This window comes from Diabrotica undecimpunctata, chromosome 7 (genome assembly GCF_040954645.1).
Source record: "Diabrotica undecimpunctata isolate CICGRU chromosome 7, icDiaUnde3, whole genome shotgun sequence".
NCBI lineage: Eukaryota > Metazoa > Arthropoda > Insecta > Coleoptera > Chrysomelidae > Diabrotica > Diabrotica undecimpunctata.
In genome coordinates, this window is record NC_092809.1 from 61,213,885 (window position 1) to 61,237,229 (window position 23,345).

The following is a 23,345-nucleotide window of genomic DNA, read 5'->3' on the forward strand; positions in this document are numbered from 1 at the left end:
AAGAAATATAGTGGCGATTATATGGACAATTTTCATTTAATAAGCTTGAAACTTATAAATCTGACAATTTAATATTTTTATTTTATACTTTTTTAGGCTTATTTTATGAGAGATGTTCCCCAACATGTGCAAAATTGGACACTCATGACGAGTCGTGTCCGTTTACGGCAAATATTGTCAAATCTGAATATACCAGAGAGTGTCTTACAGCCGTACATCGTTCACAGACCTATGACTCCGATTTTGGAACCTATGGTAGAAAACGAAACGGAAGTAGAGGTAAGCAAACCTGTATCTTATTTGTTAATCAGTTTACCGGGGAATTTAGAATATTGTCGAATTAAAACAATGGTAAATTTAAATGATTTTCAGTATGTATATGAATTTTTTGCCTTGCAACAAATTTGAGTTGAATAATTTAAAAGTAAATATTGAATGTTCAATCTTGTTTATACAGTGCAAGTCAAAAGTCCGTTCTCCCTCTCGTATCTTTTGAACGGTTATACTTATAATGGTGAAATTTGGAGGGAAGTAATAAACAGACGTAGGCTTCTTAACTAGTCATAACAAGTGACAGATGACGTTACAGCGCCACTGTGACAAACAATTTTAAATAGGACCTTATGGCAAGAGATACCTCGTTTGAAAGGTATTGAAAGTACGTATTAAAACATACTAATTTTATTTGTGTTTAAGCTTATTTTGATGAATAAATTAAGTAGATACTAAAATTGTAGTTTCGCATTTAATTAATAAAATTAAAACCTCCGCCTCTTGTTACTTGTCAAAAAGTGGACGTTTTTCAATTCTCTTATTGTTTTTACGTCAACGTAAACTTTTTTGACAAATAACCAGATGCGAACGCTAGAATATTTATTAATTAAATACGAAACTACAATTATTTTAATATAGTTATTCATTCATACTAATTTTGTTTTAATTTAAGATGATTTTGACGAATAAATTAAATAAATACTAAATTTCTAGTTTGGCATTTAATTAATAAAAATTCTAACGTCCGCCTTTGGTTATTTGTTAAAAAAGTTGACGTTTGTCAATTCTCTAGTTGTTTTTAGGTTGCAAAAGCGTTTATAGCTTAATATTTAGTTTATGTTTCTGCTTCAACATCATTTTGGTTTTACAACCCTGTGTAGGTCCTAGCCTCCCCAAGAATTTTTTTCCAGTCGTCCCTATCCATCGCCTTCCTCCGCCAAGCACGTATTTTCATATTTCTCATATCTTGAACTATGTTATCTAGGAATCTTGTTCTGGGTCTTCCTCTTCTTCTTTGACCAATAGGTCTATCAAGGAGCGTTTTTCTAGCTGGGTCGGTTTGCTACATCCGCATTACATGGCCTACCCACCTCAGACGTCCTATCTTAATGTGTTTTACGATATCTGGTTCCTGGTATATTCTATAGAGTTCGAAGTTGTATCGTCTTCTCCAGACACCATTTTCATTTACCGCTCCATAGATTCGCCTTAGTATTTTTCTTTCGAAACATCCTAACATATTTTCATTGCTTTTTGTTAAAAGTCCAGGTTTCTGAAGCATATGTTAGGACTGGGCGTATTATTGTTTTGTAGAGTTTTACTTTTGTATTTCTTGATATAACTGTAGATTTAAAAATGAGATTAAGCCCAAAATAGCATCTATTAGCCGTGCAAATTCTTCAGTTTATCTCTGCGGTAGTGTCATTTTCAGTATTGACGAGCGTTCCCAGGTATACAAATTCGTTAACTGCTTCGATGACGTCGTTTTCTATAACAAGTGGCCGTAGTATTTGTGGTTGCGTACCTATTTTCATGTATTTCGTTTTATTGGTGTTTATTATTAAACCCATTTTTGTGTTTGCGTTTTCCGTTCTCCCAACAATATTGATATCATCAGCATATTCTAGGATTTGCACAGATTTGTTATATATTGAACCGGTAGTTGTGATTTGTGACGTACGTATTACTTTTTCCAGAGCTAGATTGAATAGTATACAGGAGAGTGGGTCTCCCTGACTTAGCCCGTTATTTGTTTTAAAGGGTTCAGAGAGTTCCCCCTGGATTCGTACTCTGCATTCAACAACTTTTTCAAGGGTTAGTTTGGTTAGACTTACCAATGATTTGGTACTCCTAGGTCTATCATTGCTCTAAACAATTCTCTTCTATTTACAGAGTCATAGGCTGCCTTGTAGTCTATAAATATGTGTTGCGTGTCTAGTGTTTTCTCTAGAATTTGTCTCAGGGTTGAAATCTGATGAATTGTTGACTTACCACCTCTGAAACCAGCTTGGTATTGTCCTATTATTCGCTCTGCATATGGTGCCATACGATGGCATAGTATATTGGAGAATATTTTATACGCCGTATTTAGGAGCGTAATTACTCGATGGTTAGAGCATTCAAAGATATCTCCCTTTTTGTGTATGGTGCAAAGTATTCCGATATTCCAATCACTGGGAAGGGACTTTTGTATCCATATTTCTTTGCCAAGCTGCTGTAGCGCTATTATGATATCGTGGCCACCTTCTTTATATAATTCCGCTGGGAGATTATCTATTCCGGGTGATTTGTTTCTGGCTAGTTTGTTTACAGCGTCTTTAACTTCCAGGATCGTTGGTGGATCCTCCTCCCTCTCGTCTGCTCCGATTACCTCACAGCTTTCGTCTTCCGGGTTTTCTTCTTCCTCTATATTAAGTATCTGGTTAAAATATTCCGTCCATCGGTTTAGTACGTCTGTTCTTGTTGTTAATAGATCGTCATTCAAACTTCTACATTGATTTGTGTTTGCCTTGAATTCTTTTCTGTGGATGTTAACTTTCTCATAGAATGTTCTGAATTATTTCTCTCTGTTGAGGTTTTGTATATATTGAAGTTCCTTTTTTAAGTGGTTTCGTTTCTTCATTCTGTGTATTTTCTTTTCTTCTCTTCTCTTCTCTTCTCTTTATCTTGTAATTCTCTATACTTTTTCTAGTTCGGCGGGTAAGCATTTTTGCATAGGCTTCATTTTTTTTTCTGTGTTGCGTCTTTGCATTCATCGTCAAACCAGTGATTTTTTCGGGTACGGGTTTCTGTTCCTATTTCATCTTGTGCTGCTGACTCAATATCTTCCTTTATCCTGTTCCAGCAGGAGTCTATGTCTCTCTGGTCTTCTGCTTCTGTTTCTGCTTAGTTTAGTCAATTCTCTAGTTATTTTTAGTTTGCAAACCTTTAGTTTATACCTGAATATTTAGTTTTTGTTTCCGCTTAGTTTAGTCAATTCAAGTTTAGTCAAGTTGTTTTTAGTTAGTTGTTCTTAGTTAATATTTAGTTTAATTATTATTTAACGAGACGTTCAAATTTTTACAAAGGCAAAAAGGTTTACGTACTGTAGCCGACAAAGTAGCAGCTGTGTTAATAATTGGTGAATATGGAAATCATTTCCATGCAGCGGAACGTCTTTTTAATGAGAGGTACCCCGATCGCCCTACATCGAGAGCTTATTTGAGGAAGCTTATTCGGAAGTTTAAACAAACAGGTAGTGTTCAAGATGTCAAACGATATGGTCGACCAACAATTAGTGATTGATAAAAAAGGGGGGCTTTTTTAAAAGTTTTATGTCTGTTTTGTCCTTTTAATTGTGTTCTGTTTGTCCCTAATTGTTTTTAGTTTTATATATCACAATTTTCTGCCAAAACAGAAATCAAATGCTTTTTATCAAAAATTTGATAATTACAATTCAAAGAAATTGCATACCCACAAAATAGTACATCTAATTTCATTCATTGTCATACAACTATCCTCTTACTGTAAAAAATTTCAATAAATTAACACACATTTCTAAAATATATCTCTTGAATAAATATAAATAACTTTTAATAATTTAAATAATATAAAACATAACTTTCATTTAACAAACAATCACATATACCTTACTAATATTTCATTTGTTAACATCTCTCCCCTCAAGAAACTTCCTCGTTAATTGTCAGACAGTTACACATTAACCGAAGATCACCCATCATCAGCAATACAGGATAGTTTGAACTATGTATCACGAATCATTAACTAAAAATTCTTGTACCGGCATCATTTAATTTACTTTGTACCGTTTGACCTGAAGATGCCTTGCAAAGTGTAGAAAGCGAAACCGGTCGTTTTGGTAGTAAAATTAAATTGATTGTAAGTCTTATTTTATTTCTTTTACCTATTTGAAATGGACTCACACAAGCAACACATTCATGATCTAAAGTTTACGCTACAGCACCCGACAATATTGACATTTTAAAACAACTAATTGTTGAAGAATGCAGGGCAATTTCCCCCGACACATTTGAACGAGTACGGTAAGAGTTAAGAAATAGGATGCATTACTGTCAGGAAGTAGATGGAGCACATTTTGAACACTTACTATAAGAACTGGTTGTTAAATATTTATTAATTAAATGAGAAGCTACAATTTTAGTATTTATTTAATTTATTCATCAAAATGTTGAGAAACAAAAAACTCAAACAAAATTATTATGACTGAATAGGTATTTTCAATACCTTTCAAACGAGATATCACTTGCCATAAGGTCCCATTTAAAATTATCTGTCACAGTGGGACTGTAACGTCATCTGTCACTATTACGTCACCTGTTATGACTAGTTGAAAAGCCTACGTCTGTTTATTACCACCTTCCAAATTTCACTATTATAACAATAACCATTCAAAAGATACGAGGGGGTGGAACGGACTTTTGACTAACACTGTGTATATTTTCATTAGAATACTTTATTTACTTCCTTTTATCATTTCAGTTTCAGTTTACGTGTTTTACTTTTTTTGGCACTATTAAGCTATTTTGTCAGTGTTAAAGGAATTGGTTGTATATCCCATGCTTCTATATATTTTCCAGAGTCAGTCCCTTTTTTCTGCTATCTATTTTACTACTTCTGGACCTATATTATCATCTCCACCTCTCTTTCCTTTTTATAGTGCACTAGAATATAAAACTACATAGTTTGCAATACTAATTATCATGCCATGATAATGTGTTCTCCATTTGACCTCACGGGCCAGAAGCATTGAATAAATTTCTGATAGACACCAACAGTAAAGAAGATATATTTAAATTCACCATGAAAAAAGAAAACAACCAACTCACTTTTTTTCTGGGTGTGTTAATCACAAAAGAGAATACAGGATATGCAACTCAAGTTTACAGAAAATCAGTCCATACCAAAAGCTATTAAATTACCATTCAAAATACAACGTAAACATCAAAAAGGAAATTATCCAATCATTATATGATAGAGCCCCAAACACCTGCTCTAATTAAAATGCATTTCAGGAAGAAAAAAACCTGCTAACAAAGATGTCATTTATAGGAATTTCACAAGATTGAAGGAAGGAAATAAAAAAACGCCATAAGCAATTCAGAAACGACCACAAGAAGGGATTTAAAGATACAATAAAATATATAAAGGGCCTATCAGAAAAATTTAAAAGGAGAGGAAATAAGTACATCACAACGACATTCAAAACAACCAATACACTGATATATATTCTGTCCAAAACCAAACCTAACAACGCACAAGAGAGATCAAAGACCTGCATCTGTAAAATATCATGTGAATGCAAAAAATTTTATGTGGGAGAAACAGCAAGACCACTAAGTGTGAGGATAAACGAACATGAAAGGAACATCAAAAACAGAAACTTCGACAAATCACAGATATGCAAATATGCCTGGAACAATGAGCACAGAGTACAATGAAAAAATGCGTCAATAGTCATGAAAGAAACTGACATGAAAAACAGAAAAATCAAAGACATAACTCGCATCTTAGATAAGGAAACAAAATGTGTGGCATACCCATATGCAGAATGTTGCCTGAAATGTCTGGTTGTCAATGCAAGAAGTCAACAACAAGAACATACCAACATTAACGGATTAATAGAAAGTCAGACACATCGTCTAAAATGGTGCATAATACACATAAAACACACAATACATATAATGCATAAACACTTAATTCATAAACACACAAAATAATCAGAATTTGATATCATCCTGAGGGTACAAACATCAGAATTATCATAGAAGCTTGGCTATTTGCCTACAAGATCGAGGCCAAGTAAGTCACACGTCAGTTTCGAAAACAATAACCGCCAAAAAACTTGGTTATAATAACAGCTTAATATTTTAAAATATTAATTAAAAAATTAAAATCCTTTGTAAAAGGTATATATATTTAAAAACCCAAACGGGCTGTGTTAGACAAAACGTTTTCGGAATCCATCATTCCATCATCGGTGTCTAGGAGTACATGAATGTAGCCACTAAATATATGGGTGCAAACCCGTTAACAAATAATTAGTTACATTTGTTTGACATTATATCTTATAAATTATTAGGATGTTAAAGTTACCGTTGGATTAGGTAACATGGCGACATATGACTCCACGTTGAAGTTGCAAGTCCTGAGACGGTGTGTCTACGAGGACTTTATGGAAGCAACTCATAAAGTCCTCGTAGACACACCGTCTCAGGACTTGCAACTTCAACGTGGAGTCATATGTCGCCATGTTACCTAATCCAACGGTAACTTTAACATCCTAATAATTTATAAGATATAATGTCAAACAAATGTAACTAATTATTTGTTAACGGGTTTTCACCCATATATTTAGTGGCTACATTCATGTACTCCTAGACACCGATGATGGAATGATGGATTCCGAAAACGTTTTGTCTAACACAGCCCGTTTGGGTTTTTAAATATATACCTTTTACAAAGGATTTTAATTAATTTTTTAATATATGGTATACAGCCAAATACAGGAACGTAGATTCCTTGTGGATTTTAAAATATTTTTTAAAAATGAAGGTGTGGAGATCAAAACGTCAAATAACAATTATAACATGAAATTTTCATTAAAATCTATTGTGGCTTAATCCCGTATAAACATTAGACTTGCCACAAGAAAACCGTTTCAGAAATAATTATCACTACATTATTCTGCAGTAACAATTATTAATACTAGTTATTAATAGTTATTGCTAAAAAATTTCTACCCTCACAATCATTGAGCAATTACTATTTAAATGGGAATGAGCCACAATTAAAGGTTAAAGTAAGTTTATTGACATTTCTATTTCCACTTCGGAAATCGTTCTCAAAATACAAACATTAGTAAATTAAACAAATTTTGTTTTTTTTTGTTATGTGGTGAAAAATTCTTCTAATAATTTAATTTTATCTGACTCATTTATATTGACAATTCAGACATACATTATATATTTTAAAGTAGACGACTTTAAAATGATATTGACAATATTGTTGAGTTGCATTCCTGGGACGACTTTACATGTAAGATGGTTCATTCGATTACATGAAATCAACTTGAGAATATCCGTCAGAAAAAAAAATGGAGTTATTAACATTATGTACTGATATTCATATTTTCAACTAAATAATGAATTCTATAAATAAAATTTTGGTCTAGCAATGGACTCCAGTTTATCTCCATTATTAGCCCATATATTTATTGAAGATTTTGAAACAAATATTATTTCTAAACAAAATTTAAAACCCACAGTATTGTGAAGATATGTAGATGATGTATTCTCAATATGGCCTCATGGATCAGAGTTCTTGGACACATTCCTGAAGGATATAAACGATAAAGAACAGACAATATCATTTACCATGGAAAAGGAATATAATAACACACTACCTTTCCTGGATGTTTTAATATCTAAGAACGATACTGGATTTGAGACTCAGGTGTATAGAAAACCAACACACACCAACAGATATTTATATTTCAAATCAAATCACAATATTAATATTAAAAACGGAATCATTAAATCCTTATACGATAGAGCCAAAATTACTTGTTCTAACGAAAATTCGTTCTTGGAGGAAAAACATTTGTTAGCATCTGTTTTATTAAAAAATGATTATCCTTTATCGTTTATAAATAAAAAAATTTCAACAATCGACCTAATAGAACAGAACAACTTAGAACGAGATCCTACAGTATACACAAGGAATAATACAAGGAAAATAACAATACCATACATAAAAGGATTATCAGAAAAACTTAAAAGAAAAGGAAATAAATTCAACATTCAAAACAACAAATACATTGAGATCTATTTTGTCTACCTGAATACCTTGTGAATGCGATCAGTTTTATTTAATTTAATAATTTAATTAAATTTAGAATCAAAATTTCCAGTAACCGTTCAAAATTCGCAGTGGTTATATCTCAAAGAAAATCTACAAGAATATCAAAAATACCTTCATAAAATATCCAAAATGAGTTGCTGCACACCTTGTTGTTCACCCTGCTGCTCCCCTTGCTGTTGTCCAATATCAGTCATTGAACATGACGAACGGAATATTTTGGGTAATTTGAACTCAAATGCAAATTCAAAATTGAAGTATTTATTTTATTCACCTTTATGTCGATATATTATTTAGTTTCTTTTTATTAATCAAGTTTTCGCAATAAATTACGCAGAAACAACTTTTATCAATTAAAAAAAAAAAATTTGATCCCAATCATAATAATGCTTAAAGAATCTGGGACGATTTAAAATCTTCTCTATCCATTCAATTGTGCCTTGCTTATTCTGGTTTTAAGAATTATTTCCACTTTATTTTCTGATGTAAACTTTTGTTTAGCTTCTATTTTGAACTATTTGGTGTGATTGACTATCTTTGCATAAGCCCTTTGGTATCTTCTAACGTATCCTTCAATTTCCCTCCAACTACTAATATTATAGTATTAGATTGTAGATTTTGATTTACAAACAGTCTTTTTTATTCTCAAAAAATGGCAACACTTTCAATCTTCGCTACACACCTAGCGATGTACGCCCATACTAAATCGCCCATTTTGAATTGTATTGCGACCGAAACGATAATATAAACAAACAAATCAAATTTACGTGCTTCAAATTACTACGCTTAAAAAATAAAATAAAAACCAACAATAGTGGTAAGACTTCATGGATGCGTAGATCTACTTTTGACCAAAACAAAAAATTTCATCATTTAAATAAACTTTTTTGGATTTCGGGAGTATTTATAATAACAATTTTAAATCTAAAATTCATGTGTCTTGTTTTTTTTTTAGTCCATGGAAGTAGACGCTCAAGAGAGTAGAACTGAAAATAATCCGTCGGTTATAATTCCTGATCCTGAACCCTTGCCGAATGTAGTAATAGGATCTGAACCTTGGCATAATCAAGTACCAGAGGTAGGTATTAATTTTAAAAAATCAGTAAAAAATACACTTATGTTGAATGAATGTAATAGGTTCACCTGCCAGACAAGTTATATACTGATAAAATGCGTTAGGCTTTCACGGCCATCGTCTAACTTGTTAAACTGTTTGTTCGGGCTGTTAGGCTGTTGTCTTCTGAGATTAGTTCTCGACGTTTCGCCAACACTAGGGGTTGGCATCTTCTGGAGATGTTACTGATTCGCTTGTAAGCTGAAAACTTTCAGTGGTTTATATTTCCCTCTCAGTTGTTTCGTAGTTTCCGGTTGAGATTTGATTGTTTTTATATTTATAGGCAATTTGAGCTCAAAATGTTAATAGGTAAATGATCCGATCGACGATATAAACATAATGAGCAGAACAGTGAATACAGCGGAAGAAACCTACGTTGAGTTGAAACAGAGTGCAGAAGCAGTAGGGCTAGCAATAAATACAAATAAAACAAAACTACTCATACAAACCAGATCAAATAGACCGGTGCAACAACACTTTATTGACGATATAGAACATGTAAATAGATTCACATACCTAGGAATGGATCTGGTCGCAAGCAATGAAGAAGAAGCGGAAATAAATAGAAGGCTTGTGCTGGCAAATAAAGCCTATTTCGCGATGGGCCACATATTCAAATCGCGAGACGTACACCGGAAAACACAACTCCGGGTCTATAAAACAATAATCAGGCCCATAGTAAGTTATGGTTGTGAAACATGGATGGTGACACAGAAATCTGCCAATGCATTAGATGTGTTTGAAAGAAAAATATTACGTAGGATCCTGGGCCCAATAAGTGAAAACAACAACTGGCGAATTAGGTATAATAGAGCAATATAGCGAACCAACTCTAGCACAACATACTAAACTGCAGAGATTACGGTGGGCAGGGCACGTGGTCCGCATGCATGAGAATAGAATCCCCAGAAAATTATTAAATGCAAGAATGCAGGGAAAAAGACCTGTTGGAAGACCTAAAAAGAGATGGGAAGACGAAGTCGATGAGGATGCCAGCAACTGCCTGGGAACGCGTTCATGGAAAAGAACAGCGGTAAATCGAGATGATTGGAGAAGCCTGTTGAAGGAGGCCAAGGCCCGATTTGGGCTGTAGCGCCATTGGATGGATGGATCCGATCGACATTCTATACTCATGTATACATCATTTTTATTACTACTTGCATTAATACATTTTTAACCAGACAAACATTAAATATTTCTGTGTGTGTTCAGTTTTTCAGATAAAAAGTTGTATCAGAAGTAATCTAAGTAAATTCATTCTCCAAGATAGTGCTCACCAGAAAGACTAATGACATCACTTAAATTTCCTAATTCTAAAGTTAGTTTATTTTAGCTAATTTTTCTGGAGTTACATATGCTTCAGAACTATTGAAAATACTTCTTTGTGCTGGGGTGTGTGTCACAAGAGGGCATTCTTCATCTTCTTATTTACGTGCCATCTCCGCGACGGAGATCGGCAATAATCATGTGTATTCTGATCTTAGATGTGGCTGCTCTGAATAGTACAATTAATGTACATTCGTACCATTCCCTTAGTTAAGCAGCCACGAGATTTTTCTTCTTCCAATATATACTTCTCTTGTCTTGGATTAGGTTGATCATTACCACAAATATTTTAAAAATAGGTGGTGTAGTATTAAATATTTATTTTAAGATTTTTTAAGGAACTGTATGATAATATCATTAATACTTTTGTTGTTAAAGCATAGTATGAGTGAAATATTTAGCGGTAAACTTATATTCTGCTATTGTTATCACATAAACAGAGATAGTTGCTACACAGTCCCAAATAAATATGGAGGAATGTTGTCATGATTTAATCTTAGACGAGTTATGAGGAATAAAATCTACTAACGTGATAAACAAAAATAAGCGAGATGTTTTGAAGATTTGAAAATACTTAAAATACTACAATCAAAAGAGGTTTGAATAACCATGTTTATGAATTTTATTACATTGCTGACAAATACATTATTATACACTCCGCGTCATAGCATTTAAGCATTTATTCCAATGCCTGTTCTAATTACGCTTTTTTATGATCTCCTATAACTAGTAATTAAATAGAAAAATCGTTAAATAAATATTCTTTTGCAGGATTGGGTACCAATAATCACTAGAGATGCCCAGAAACAAAGGAGACAGAATCCTCAAGGACCTTTTAGTGACGCCTATCTCTCCGGTATGCCAAGCAAAAGACGAAAAATTGTCAATGGTTCCAAACCACATGGAAATCTCCCTCACGTTATCACAGGTAAGCAAATAATTGTTTCAGTAGTGGGTGTAAAAATCTACTTTACCGGTCCATCTTATGTCTAAATTGTCTTCATGGGTGTTACGGAATCATTTCTAACATTGTTACAGTAATCAATAATTCTGTCAATTAATTTTTGTCATGTATTAATATTTTCTCGAAAAACCATTTATTTTGATAGACTTTTATGCAGTAATCGACGTGTTTAAAGTCAGGCGATCTAGGTGGCCGTGCATGCGGATCCACACGTCCTATCCACCAATTTCTGTAAGTGGTATTAAGCTGGAGGATAAATGCATTGAAGTGGAAGAGTTAGAATACACTCAATATCACGAGTTAAAATACGCGAGATCGACGTAAAGATGTCTTTGCCGTTTTTATTGATTATGAAAAGGCATTCGATACGGTTCACCATGACAAGTTCCAGGATTCAGTATCCAGGAAAATAGCGTATCTTGGACACATAATGCGAAGAAAACAGTATAATATTCTTAGACTAATTATGATAGGTAAAATTGAAGGACGCAGGGATTGGTAGAAAACAAGCCACGTGGTTGAAGAATGTTAGGGAATAGACCGGGATACGGAGAGTCAAACAACTGTTCAGAATAGCTCCGTGATAATCGCCAAAATCAAAAGGACTTAATAAGCCACGTTAAGAAGAGAAGGCATGAATATGTCGATGAACAGCAACTGAGAAATGTGGTAATGCCCGTCGTGCATACAGTACATACCTCGTATGGCCACATTAGCTAGTAGATTATGAACGTTAGAAACTATGGCTTATAGAAATGAGTTAATCAGACGGTATAAGATAAATAGCAAACTACTGTTCAAAAGTTATGATCAAATGAAATGTGAGTCAAAATTCACCCTTTATATTATTAAACTAAGGAAGCAGACACTTTTTAATGCAATGTCGGCAATGTGCAACGGGGATGTCAAATGCGCATTTGACATTCCCCATTGGGGTCTCCTTGCGAAGTAGGAGTATATATAGTTCCATGCGATTCACCCTGTATAAGTTGATAATTGTTTTTTAGTAGCAGATTTACATAATCATTTTTTCTTTGTCTTTTTGCATCGTGATGTTAACATATATTTTCACTTTCAGAGAGTGTAAGACAAGCTGTATCTTCGAGTGGTCTTTCCTCAGCAGCACCTTTGGATGTAGTAGTTCAAGCAGCAGGCGCCTCGACAGAACTTCAAAATGCTTACAGAAATTTACTGCGCTCGACTGTTCAGACAAATCTCAAAGATAATGAAGACTTCCTACCGGATAAATACCCCAACGTTTCAAATTATTTTAATAATAGTGGATCACAGTGATGACTAAATATACACATATATTATTGGTTATAACTTTTGTTTATTTAAAATTAAATTAATAGATAAATGTATCCATTGATTTATTTTGTCTATTCCATTTCGATAGGTGTCCTTACTCACATAATCGATAATTTTTAGTTATCTACATTTACTTAACGTTTCCATTTGGATGATTAGAATTGAAATATATCTTCAAGCTCTTTTAGCTCCAACACCCGTGAACTGGAAGTGTGTAAATAGAGGCCTCCTATTAAACTCAAAAGATTTTCCTAAATGTATAGTCCTGTTTCGAAGTGAAAGTAGTACATTTACATAGAAAATACATTTGTATCATCCTTGATCTTGTATTGAAAATACATCCTTGATCGGAGAGCATAGAATTAGCAGCCAACTGAAAAGGGGAAGATAAATCGAATTTATGCATGGAAAAGGAATGGTTATAACAAAATATTTATAAAAAATACCATTTAGAAATACCTCAATAGTAATAACACAGGATACAGGGGGGCAAATGATCACAAGTCAAATAAATTAATTATAATTGGAAGGTGTATAATAAAATTCGTCAAGAAATATCCAAGTATTGACGGAAAATCGTTCTCAAAATACAATTTGTATTTGAACATATAAAAACAAAGGAATGTATTTATAAAATACCTTGTGAATACGAACACTTTTATTTAGGTGAAACATCAAGCCTACTAAATGTTAGAATAAGTGAACATCAATCGTATATCAAAAATAGTGAATTTGATATCTCAAATATGTAAACACGCATGGGCAAATAAACATGAGTTCAATGGAAAGATTCAAGTATAGTCCTGAAAGAAACAGATGGTAAAAAGAGAAAAATCAAAGAAGCGGCTCTAATTATGTTAAGTGAAACCAATTGCGTCCTAAATGCCTCGGCAGAATGCAGTAGGATCTGGCTACCCATCTTAAGAGGAAATCAATAAAAAGAAAATATCACTATTAGTAAGTTAGTAATACATCGAGGATACATAATTTATGTTTTAAAATAACACTTATAAAATCAGAGTTTGGTGTTAATATTAAAAGTAAACTAAATGTAAATTTTTTCCCCATGATTTACAATGGAATTGCTAACGACAGAATTTTACAGCTGAAAAAAAAATCTCTAGATAAAATTCTAAAAGAATAAGAAAATATCTTTTGAATACAATAGAACAAAATTCAGCAATAAAGTAAAAATACGAAAACTACAATTACTTGGATAATGGAAGAGGCAAAATGCCAGCTCCTGCATGTTGCAAGCAAGAAAACGTACGCTTGATGGAAAAATAATCATATAATAATAATCATGTCTTTTTAGTATGAAATAATGGTTTAATTGTTCATTTAACCAACATTTTAGGACAATACTAAAGATAATACAAATAACAATAATATGACAACTACAGACGGCAGTTGCACTTGCCGCCAGGCAGCAGTTGCTGTCGTATTGATTCCGAAGTCAGCTGCAGCTACTTCAGTTATGTGGCGGTATAAAAGTTAGGTTGGGTATTACATAAAAAAATATTGATTACGAAATGCTGCAAATTTTATTGCAAGAAAATGATGAAGATTTGCTATTGTATTATTGCTTTAGGAGAAATCCTACACAACCGTTGTACTTAACTAGACTGGAAGAAGGCTCTCGAAAACATTGATTAAAAGATTTTATTCACTTTTTGGTCGATATCCTTCCAAACATTTTCTTTGAGATGTGAATTTTTATAATTTGCATTCGACTGCAAAAGTCGAATAAACGGATATTTAAACACTAGATCAATAAATTAATCACTTTCTTCGTTTGTCAATTCTTCCATGTCGTCCAACTTTACAACGGCAGTACTCGTTTGTTCAAGTGTGTCGTCCGGTGGCACAGCAACTGCCGGGCAGCAGTTACAGTCATGCCTAAATCAGTCTCATACAAATTAATACTGCAAAGTAATGACGTCTGCCGTGGCGGCAACTGCCGTCTGCAGTCGTTGTCGGAATCGTACTTTGAAGTTACAATGTAAGATTACAAAATATATTAACAATAATGGCAATAGCCATAATAACCAGACGAACATCGTAAGAGTAGATATGAAGAAATGTTAAGAAATCAACATAGAGATTTTCGATGAACTTTTATTTAATAAGATTCTTCGCATGGCTTGGTTATATATACTGAGCAGCAAAATTGACGCACCGCCTTAAAATGGGACATTTTTGATGTCTCGAAATTACTAAACCTGTTGTCCGGTTGTTGTTAGACAGGTAAATGTCCTTGTATACCGGGCGTAACAATCATACTGTGTTTTTTCTCAAAGTTTGGAACACATTGTGGAATATTCTAGCATTTATAAAATATTGAAATGAAAACTCTATTGTAGTCTTAAGCTTTCTTAACATTTTGTTTTTTGATTCATTCGCTATGTTCAATAATAAGAGATATGTACTTTTATAATACAAAATGTTTTTATTAGCATAACTTAAGAAGTACAGGTTATAACATTAAAGTAACAAAAATAAATCAATACAATACGCATCAGTAGCGCGTGTTTCCGCCTCTACTTCTAATGACAGCTTCACATCGACGAGACATACTCGAAATGAGGTTTGCTATTTGGTCTTGATCATTCCAAATCTCGGGAGCTACTGTTTCTACCTCTTGTAAGGTTCTAGGAGGTGACAAACGCTGTCGTAGTCTTCTGCCAATTATGCCTACAAATGTTCGATCGGGTTAAGATCTGGACTATGCGGTGGCCAATTCAAAGTCCGAAGATTTACCTGTTGTAAATGAGGTCTTACATTATCTTGCATTATCGTGTATTAGCAAAAAATTTTTACCAATATAAGAAGCGAAAGGTACACCTTTCATTGTTTAAAGAAGTTTCACGTAAAGGAACAAGATACGTTTGCGCTGTTAAAGAAATACCTCCCCAAACCACTAAACCTTCCATGAAATAAAGTCGTTCTTCGTATGTAGAACGCTACGTATGTATAACGCTCATTTGATCATCGTATTACTCGTAAACGTCGATCGAAATTATAGAGGCAAAATCTGGATTCATCTGTAAGCATAACGTTTTCCCAGTCGTCATTATTCCACTTTACGTGTGATCTGGCAAATTGCAATCTAGCTCTGTGGTGGTTTGCAGTTAATGCTGGGCCTGTAGCTGGTCATCGAATACGCAAGTCATGTAGTGGAGGCTGGTGGCTTTAGAGTCAAGGTCGGCAAGGTATTTTTTGTCTCCTCAGATAGGTATACCGTCTAATAAAGATTTCAATCATCATAGGAGATTTTTTGTTTTTTCTTATAAATTTAGAACCTAAACATGTTTATAAATTAACTCTAGTCTACGTTGTTTGGAAAGTAGCAAAATGGGCTATAACGTCATCGTAAAATTTATTAGAGTTTTGGAGAGATTATAAAAGTTTTTTTTCTATTGACATTGGAGACAAGCTTGAAATTCTCTCTTGTTTCATAGTGTTTCGACAATACGTTTCGATTCTTTTGAGACAAGAGAAATCTAGTTCATTTGAGGCAGACGGTGGTAATGAGAGAATTAATTAATTTCGGTAACAGTTTGTTGTAATGAATTGCAGTATATAAAATTATACATTTGTAACTTATCCCACTTTACGAAAATATTTGGATCAGCATATAAAACTTTTAATTCATTTTCTAATTTTATTTGATTAAAGAATGATGGATAATTTTTAATTAACCTGTCTAATAAATATCTATTTGCATAATAATAGTATCCAAAATTTCAAAATATACTCGTTTCTCGAGATCTGTTTCTGTGTCATGCCTTTGTCTTTTTTTGGGGGGTTCGGAAATATCAAGCGAGTCCAAAACATCACTGCGTATATACTGGAAATTACTATCATTACGAATATCTTTGAGATTTTGCATCAGTTTTGTTATTCTATTTTTGGAATGAATAATGTCAGTTAACTGATTTTGAACAACATTGAATATCAAACCGGTTTGGGTAAACACTTTCTTAAAAATATTTAAAAGTATGTTAAAAGAGTATTCATTTAATAAAGTTTTCAAACCGATTGCTTCACGGATTGAGATATCATCACTTTCAAAATCGTCGCATTCAATAATAAAATCAAAAGCTTCCAAAATCTTTTCACGAAAATCTGGTACAGTGAAAACTAACCGAGATTTAAAATTCTATAGCGTCTAACTGTTGGCATTTTTTTCGAAACAAACCGTTCTAAAACATTAGTCTGTTTAGGCGAGCTTGAGAAAAATGAAGCAAATCCGCTTAAACTGACAGAAAAAAGACATTATTTAATTTTTTTACATGTATCCTGCAAAACTAAATTCATTCTATGCGCATGACAGTGAGTAAATAAAGCTTGCGGTGCAATAGTTTTAACTTTTGCCTGGAGACCATTCAATTCACCAGACATCACGGCAGCGCCGTCATAAGTTTGCCCTATCAATTTATTTTTGATATCAAAAAATTTTAGTCTGTCCTTTAAAACACCAAAAATATATTCTGCCTTATGGCTTTTACTCACGTCTGTAAAACCTAAAAACCTCTCATAAATATTATCACGTAACGCGTATCGAACAATTGATAATTGTGAATGACATGATATGTCGGCAGTTCCATCTACTTCTAGTGAAAAGCAAATGGTTTCCTGAATCTCAGATTCAATAACGTTACTCAAAATTTAACTAATTCATTCTGGATTGTTTTAGATACACAGCGAAATGTCTTCGAATCAGAAAGTAAATTAGAAAATTCCAAATCGTATTTCTTAAACAGTTTTATTAGTTCTCTATAATTACCTTGATTTATCGAATGCTCCGATTCATCGTGTCCCCTAAATGATAATTCCTGACAACTTAAAAAAATTACAATATCAACTAAACGACGTAAAACTGCGTGATTATTTTTTACAATTTCGTTATGTTTAATAGCATTTTCACGTTGGGCATTATCTAATGAAACATAGATATTTTGTTTTCCAAATAAATCTAATTTAATCTGGCTGTATGTATGATCTTTCGAAATATCATGTTTATGTAAAGCCCTAAATAATTCCTTTAAATTATCGTAACCAGATTCACACCATGGATTTTGATGTTTGCCCCTATTTGTCGAAAAGAAAATGCAAGGCCAACAGAAAAGTTTGTTTTTTATTTCACTCCCGGTAAGCCATGAGTACTTGCTGTACCAATTATCAGAAAATGATCTATTACTTCCCTTACCACATTTTAGGCAAAGGACGCCCCTTATTTTTAATAACAATTTATTCTTCGTATGGAATAGATGTACATCTATCAAATTGTTAATTTCTCATAGCCTACTTTAGGCTTGTTTATTAAAATAAGCAGAAAATGAGGATTTATTGATGATAAACATAGCTAGTTGTTAAAGTGCCCAACTTTTTACTATCCAGCATAATCAAATAAATGATGAAAATGACAAAATGTTGAGAAAACCTCATGGTATAGTTGGGTTTTAATTTCAGTATTTTATAAATGCTAGAATATCCCGGGATATAAGGTTAGGACTACGCCTAAGAATGCTTCGGTGTTACGTATTCACTATTCTCCTTTATGGCTTGGAAGAATGGACATTAAAACAACTGCATCTAAATAAGTTGGCCGCCTTTGAATTTTGATGTTACAGAAGAATCCTACGAATATCATGGACAAAGAATGTCAAACGCAGAAGTTACTAGAAGAATAGGAAATGAAGCTGAAATAATATTGACTATCAAAAGAAGAAAACTGGAGTACTTAGGCCATGTTATGGCAAAGATACTCATTATTGCAGCTTATTATGCAAGGCAAAATTCGAGGAAAGCAAAATGTGGGAAGATGAAGAATATAGAACTTAGAATTAAGAACTTGAGGGAATGGTTTGAATGCAGTAGTGCAGAACTATTTACAGCGGCAGTCAACAGGGTCCGCATAGCTATGATGATTTCCAACCTTCGATACAAGATGGAACTTAAAGAAAAAGAATATTCCACAGGGTGGTGCGAACTTTAGAAAAAACAGTCTGATTGGTACACCCGGTATACCTACAAATACAATTTACAACTTTCATATTGTAAGTTAAACATTGAACAATTAAAAAGATGCTATCAAAGAAAATAGGCACAATCTTATTAATGTAATAAATGTTCAAAATGTTATCCATCAACATCCAATCATTTATGAACTCTTTTAATCAGATTTTCATTAGTAGCTCTTGATATCGATTCTTTATCTATTTCGTTAAGAACTTTATTTATTATAGCTTCCTCAGTTTATTTTTAACATATCTCCAAATATAGTAATCCAACGGTGGCAACGGGATCTTGGTGATCAGAGAAACGGATCTTTATTAGCTATCCGTCTATCACTAAATATTTCATCAAGTAATGTGCTTACTCCTCGAATATTGCGAGCCGGTGCTCCATCTTGTTGAAACCAAACCTCGTTAGCCTTATTATTATGTAAAGCGTGCAGTGCTGGTACAATTACCTGCCATAAAATGTTGCAGTAACGCTCTTCGTTTAAATTTTCGTCATAAATCATGAGAGCGACTATCTTATTATTTTTCACAGCACAAAAAACATTGAACAAAACGGGAGCTGAGAATTTTCGTCACTCCAGAAATGACTGTTATGGCGGTTAAACATACCATTTTTTGTAAACTTCCATTCACATCACACCAAATAATTTTTTTGTAAAATCTTGATCTTGCCATTCACAAAATTCTACACGTTTTACATAATCTCCTGGATGTAAATGTTAAGATAGTGTAAACGAATAAAGGGCTCAATGATGTTTTTTAAAATTCTGTGAATTGTTCGAATCCATACCTATAACAATAATTACTCACATTACCGTAAGGATGAATTTGGATTAACTGCAAAATATCCCAGAATATCTATTTGTAAGTCTTTATTATCGACGTGGGTACTTTTACTTATAAACTGACCAAACTGGAAACAGTTGTTCAACAAACGTTTTACAGTTTTATGATTTGGTCCAGGCTTCTCAGGATATTTCTCAGCAAAAACACGGTAAGTTCTAAATTGTTACACTCACCGTAAATTATAATTAAAATTAAAAATCATCATTTGTATATCCTAAATGAGCCATTATTTTTTTGTCGAGAAAATTAGGCAAATTAGTATTATAACTCGTCACCCAATGGCATACAACAAGGTTACTATTAAACATTAAGAAGGCTAAAATGGCGCAGATTACTTAAATGTTTATCAGGCGAAAACTGGTACTTCATTCTGCATAAATTTGTAAGTAAACAATTAAAAATTAATATACTTTTTGAAGTTATACTTCTATACGCGCGGTCGACGTTGGAAATTTGCACGGGAGTGAATCGGTGAAATCATTACATATGTAAGATATGAGTAAGAGAGAGACAGAAGATATATTTTCTCTCTCTTTCCCTATCGGGAATAAAAATGTTCCTTTTGTATATATTATTTAGTATTATATATATATATATATATATATATATATATATATATATATATATATATATTAATAATATTAATATATATATATATATATATACATATATATATATATATATATATACATATACATATATATATATATATATATATATATATATATATATTAATATTATTATTTATGCGATATGTTTTGTATTATTTAGTAAATGTTCATAATTATTTTAGGCTACAATAAATCACTGTATCACCGAGAACTGTCAATTTTGAAATACGTTAGTGTCATATCTAATTGGCAAATTTCTTACGTGTTTGGTTTATACGCTGGTATATGTGAGTTCGAATCCCAATTTGAATTTCCTTTTTTATTTTTGAAATATATAAAAACCTCACGGTAGTCTTATTAAATATATGCAATACACGCAAAAATGCTAAATTTAAAAAAAAATGAAAATTTACAACACAATCCGAGTTGTTGGTTTTTTATTTTTATCTTCCATAAACATTTTTTAAAGTTATACTTCTATACGCGCGTTCGACGTTGGAAATTTGTGTGTATTCGTATATATTGAGTGAATCGGCAAAATCATTACATATTTAAGATATAGGTAACAGAGAGACAGAAGATATATTTTCTCTCTCGAGAATAAAAATTTTCCTTTTGTAAACATATTTAATATTTATTAATATTATTATTTTTTTATTAATCTCACATTATTATCATGGTAAATTAAACATATGCTTAAGTTATGTATATTGTCATTTTTAAATACTTATGAATATTGCATTTTAATTTGTATTGTATTATAATATTGAATTACGTGGCAGTGTATTGTATTATATTTTTATATTAATAACAAAATTAACAATGAATTTTACTGCAGAGTATGTGTAAAAAAATTTTTTTACACATATATGAAAATACAAATATATATTTTCATTAAAATATTGATTCAATTCTTCATTTACTCCTATTATAGGTCAAATGTTTATATACAGGAAACGATGCACCATATACCTAATTCTTTTTCTCTTTCTGCTCTCTCTTACCTATAGCATTGCATATGTAATGATTGTGCAGATTGAGTCCCATATAAATTTGTAACGACGAACGCGTGTATAGAAGTATAACTTTTACCGGCAGTCCCACTGGACTGCCACACCAGTTTTTTTAAAAACTCGAAAATCTGAGACATTACGAAAAGAATGAGACCAAAAAATCCCTTTTAAGTATTGACAAAAATCATCTGTACAGCCATTTGAAAATAATCTTTTTTTCTCAAATGGGATAAACAAATAAAATTGTTTAAAAACTATTCGACCGATCGGGCACATCTATTGCATACATATATAGTAACTACATAAAAACTCATAGTGTGAAATACATTTTAAATATTTTTATTGTTTATTTCAATGATTATAAACAATTGAAAAATGCTTAATTTGAGATAATTTTTTTGTTTATGAACATTTTCTAATTTATAAAATTTCATTAAGAGCAACTATTTTCAGGGACGTCGTCTGTTGAAAATATTTTTTTCATAATATTGAAATGAATGAAAAAATCGCTTTTTTGCTTAATGTTAATAAAAACCATGACGCAGTAAAAATTTGGTAGGACCCACGAGAAGGTATCCCTTTTTATTGACTTCCCCCAGATATTCTGGGGATCTGACGTTCTTTGCAGATGATACTTCTCTTGTGGTCTCGGCTCAAACTTATGAGAAATTGGCATCTATTTGAAATCAGTTTTTAGCTCGATCTAATAATCTAATTTTAAATATACACAAAACAAAAGTAATATATTTTAATAACTTAAATTCTATATAACTATCTATTCTATATAAGATAATGTACTATCGAATTCCAAATTTTTAGGTGTCCATCTCGACTCAAAATTAAAATGGTCAGCTCACATAGACATGCTGAGTAAGTCACTGTCACTCGCTCAATAAGTCGTACTATGCATCCCATGCGTATATTATGCCCATCTCTGCGCTGTTAAATGTATACTACAGCCTTGTTTATAGTAGACTTTGTTACAACATTGTTTTGTGTGGAAATTCAGTCAATAGCGACAGAATATTATTACCACAAAAACAAATAATACACAAAATGTTTGGAATTAGACCTCTTGGGAGCTGTAAGCCCATATTTATTAAGACTAATATTTTCCCATGTTTTCTGTTTGTTTTCCCATGTATGCTGTTGAAAATATTTATATGTACGACAGAAATTCCAGTTTTCACAATTCACCTCACTCAACGCGAGGTGGCGACTTGTTGAGTGTACCTAGACATAGATCGAACAAATTTGAATTGTCAGTAAAGGATATGAGCATCAGATTGTTTAACATTTTACCAAAAAAATACAGAATAATGAATCAATATTCCTTTAAGAAATCCATTAAAAGCTATAGCTAGCCAAATATTATACTGTGGAAGAGTTTGTTTCGGACAGAAATATTACATAAATGTTGTAGTGTTTATATATTTTATAAATGGTTTAAACTATCTGTAAAACGAATGACTCGTCCTTTACATTGTATATGTCTCAAAGAATGAATAAATATTATTATTATTCCATTTGAAAAACAGCGCCCAGTAATTTTTCGATTTTCAAATGCTTTTTTGACTTAGTTTCCTGGAGTACTGATGTATAGTATGAGAATACCTGTCAGAAAATCAATGGTGGCATGTGATATTTGCCTTTAAAAAGTCACACCTAATCATGACAGTAAAATTCTCTCGTTAGTAATCCCATTGTAAATCATGAGGATAGAACTCATGATGCTATCCCGACATGGTAAGTATTTGGTATTAAATTTAGTTTACTCTCAATATTAATATCAAACTCTAATTTTAAATGTATCTGCTTTGAAAACGTAAATGATATATGTTTTGCTTCTCTTATAAATCATCCTACAATGTTTTTTAACACTTTTCTGCTTCTGGCCAGTATCACAATATCACCTGCAAATGTGGACAATAAAAGGGAAACTATGGAGAAAGAATTATTTCATAAATTAATAATAACATT

The 23,345-nt window shown here is 32.4% G+C and overlaps 1 protein-coding gene across 4 annotated transcripts in view; it reads left to right on the plus strand.

Moving 5' to 3' along the window:
• Positions 1 to 12,919, plus strand: part of LOC140445418 (uncharacterized) — a 98,378-nt gene extending 85,459 nt beyond the window's left edge. For all 4 annotated transcript variants that reach the window (XM_072537424.1, XM_072537425.1, XM_072537426.1 and 1 more), the window contains exons 15-18: positions 97 to 279; positions 9,107 to 9,229; positions 11,363 to 11,519; positions 12,634 to 12,919. In XM_072537424.1, coding sequence (XP_072393525.1) covers positions 97 to 279; positions 9,107 to 9,229; positions 11,363 to 11,519; positions 12,634 to 12,848 — 678 coding nt within the window. In that variant the 3' untranslated portion in view covers positions 12,849 to 12,919. The remainder of the gene's footprint in view (positions 1 to 96; positions 280 to 9,106; positions 9,230 to 11,362; positions 11,520 to 12,633) is intronic.
• The last annotated feature ends 10,426 nt before the right edge of the window (positions 12,920 to 23,345 follow it).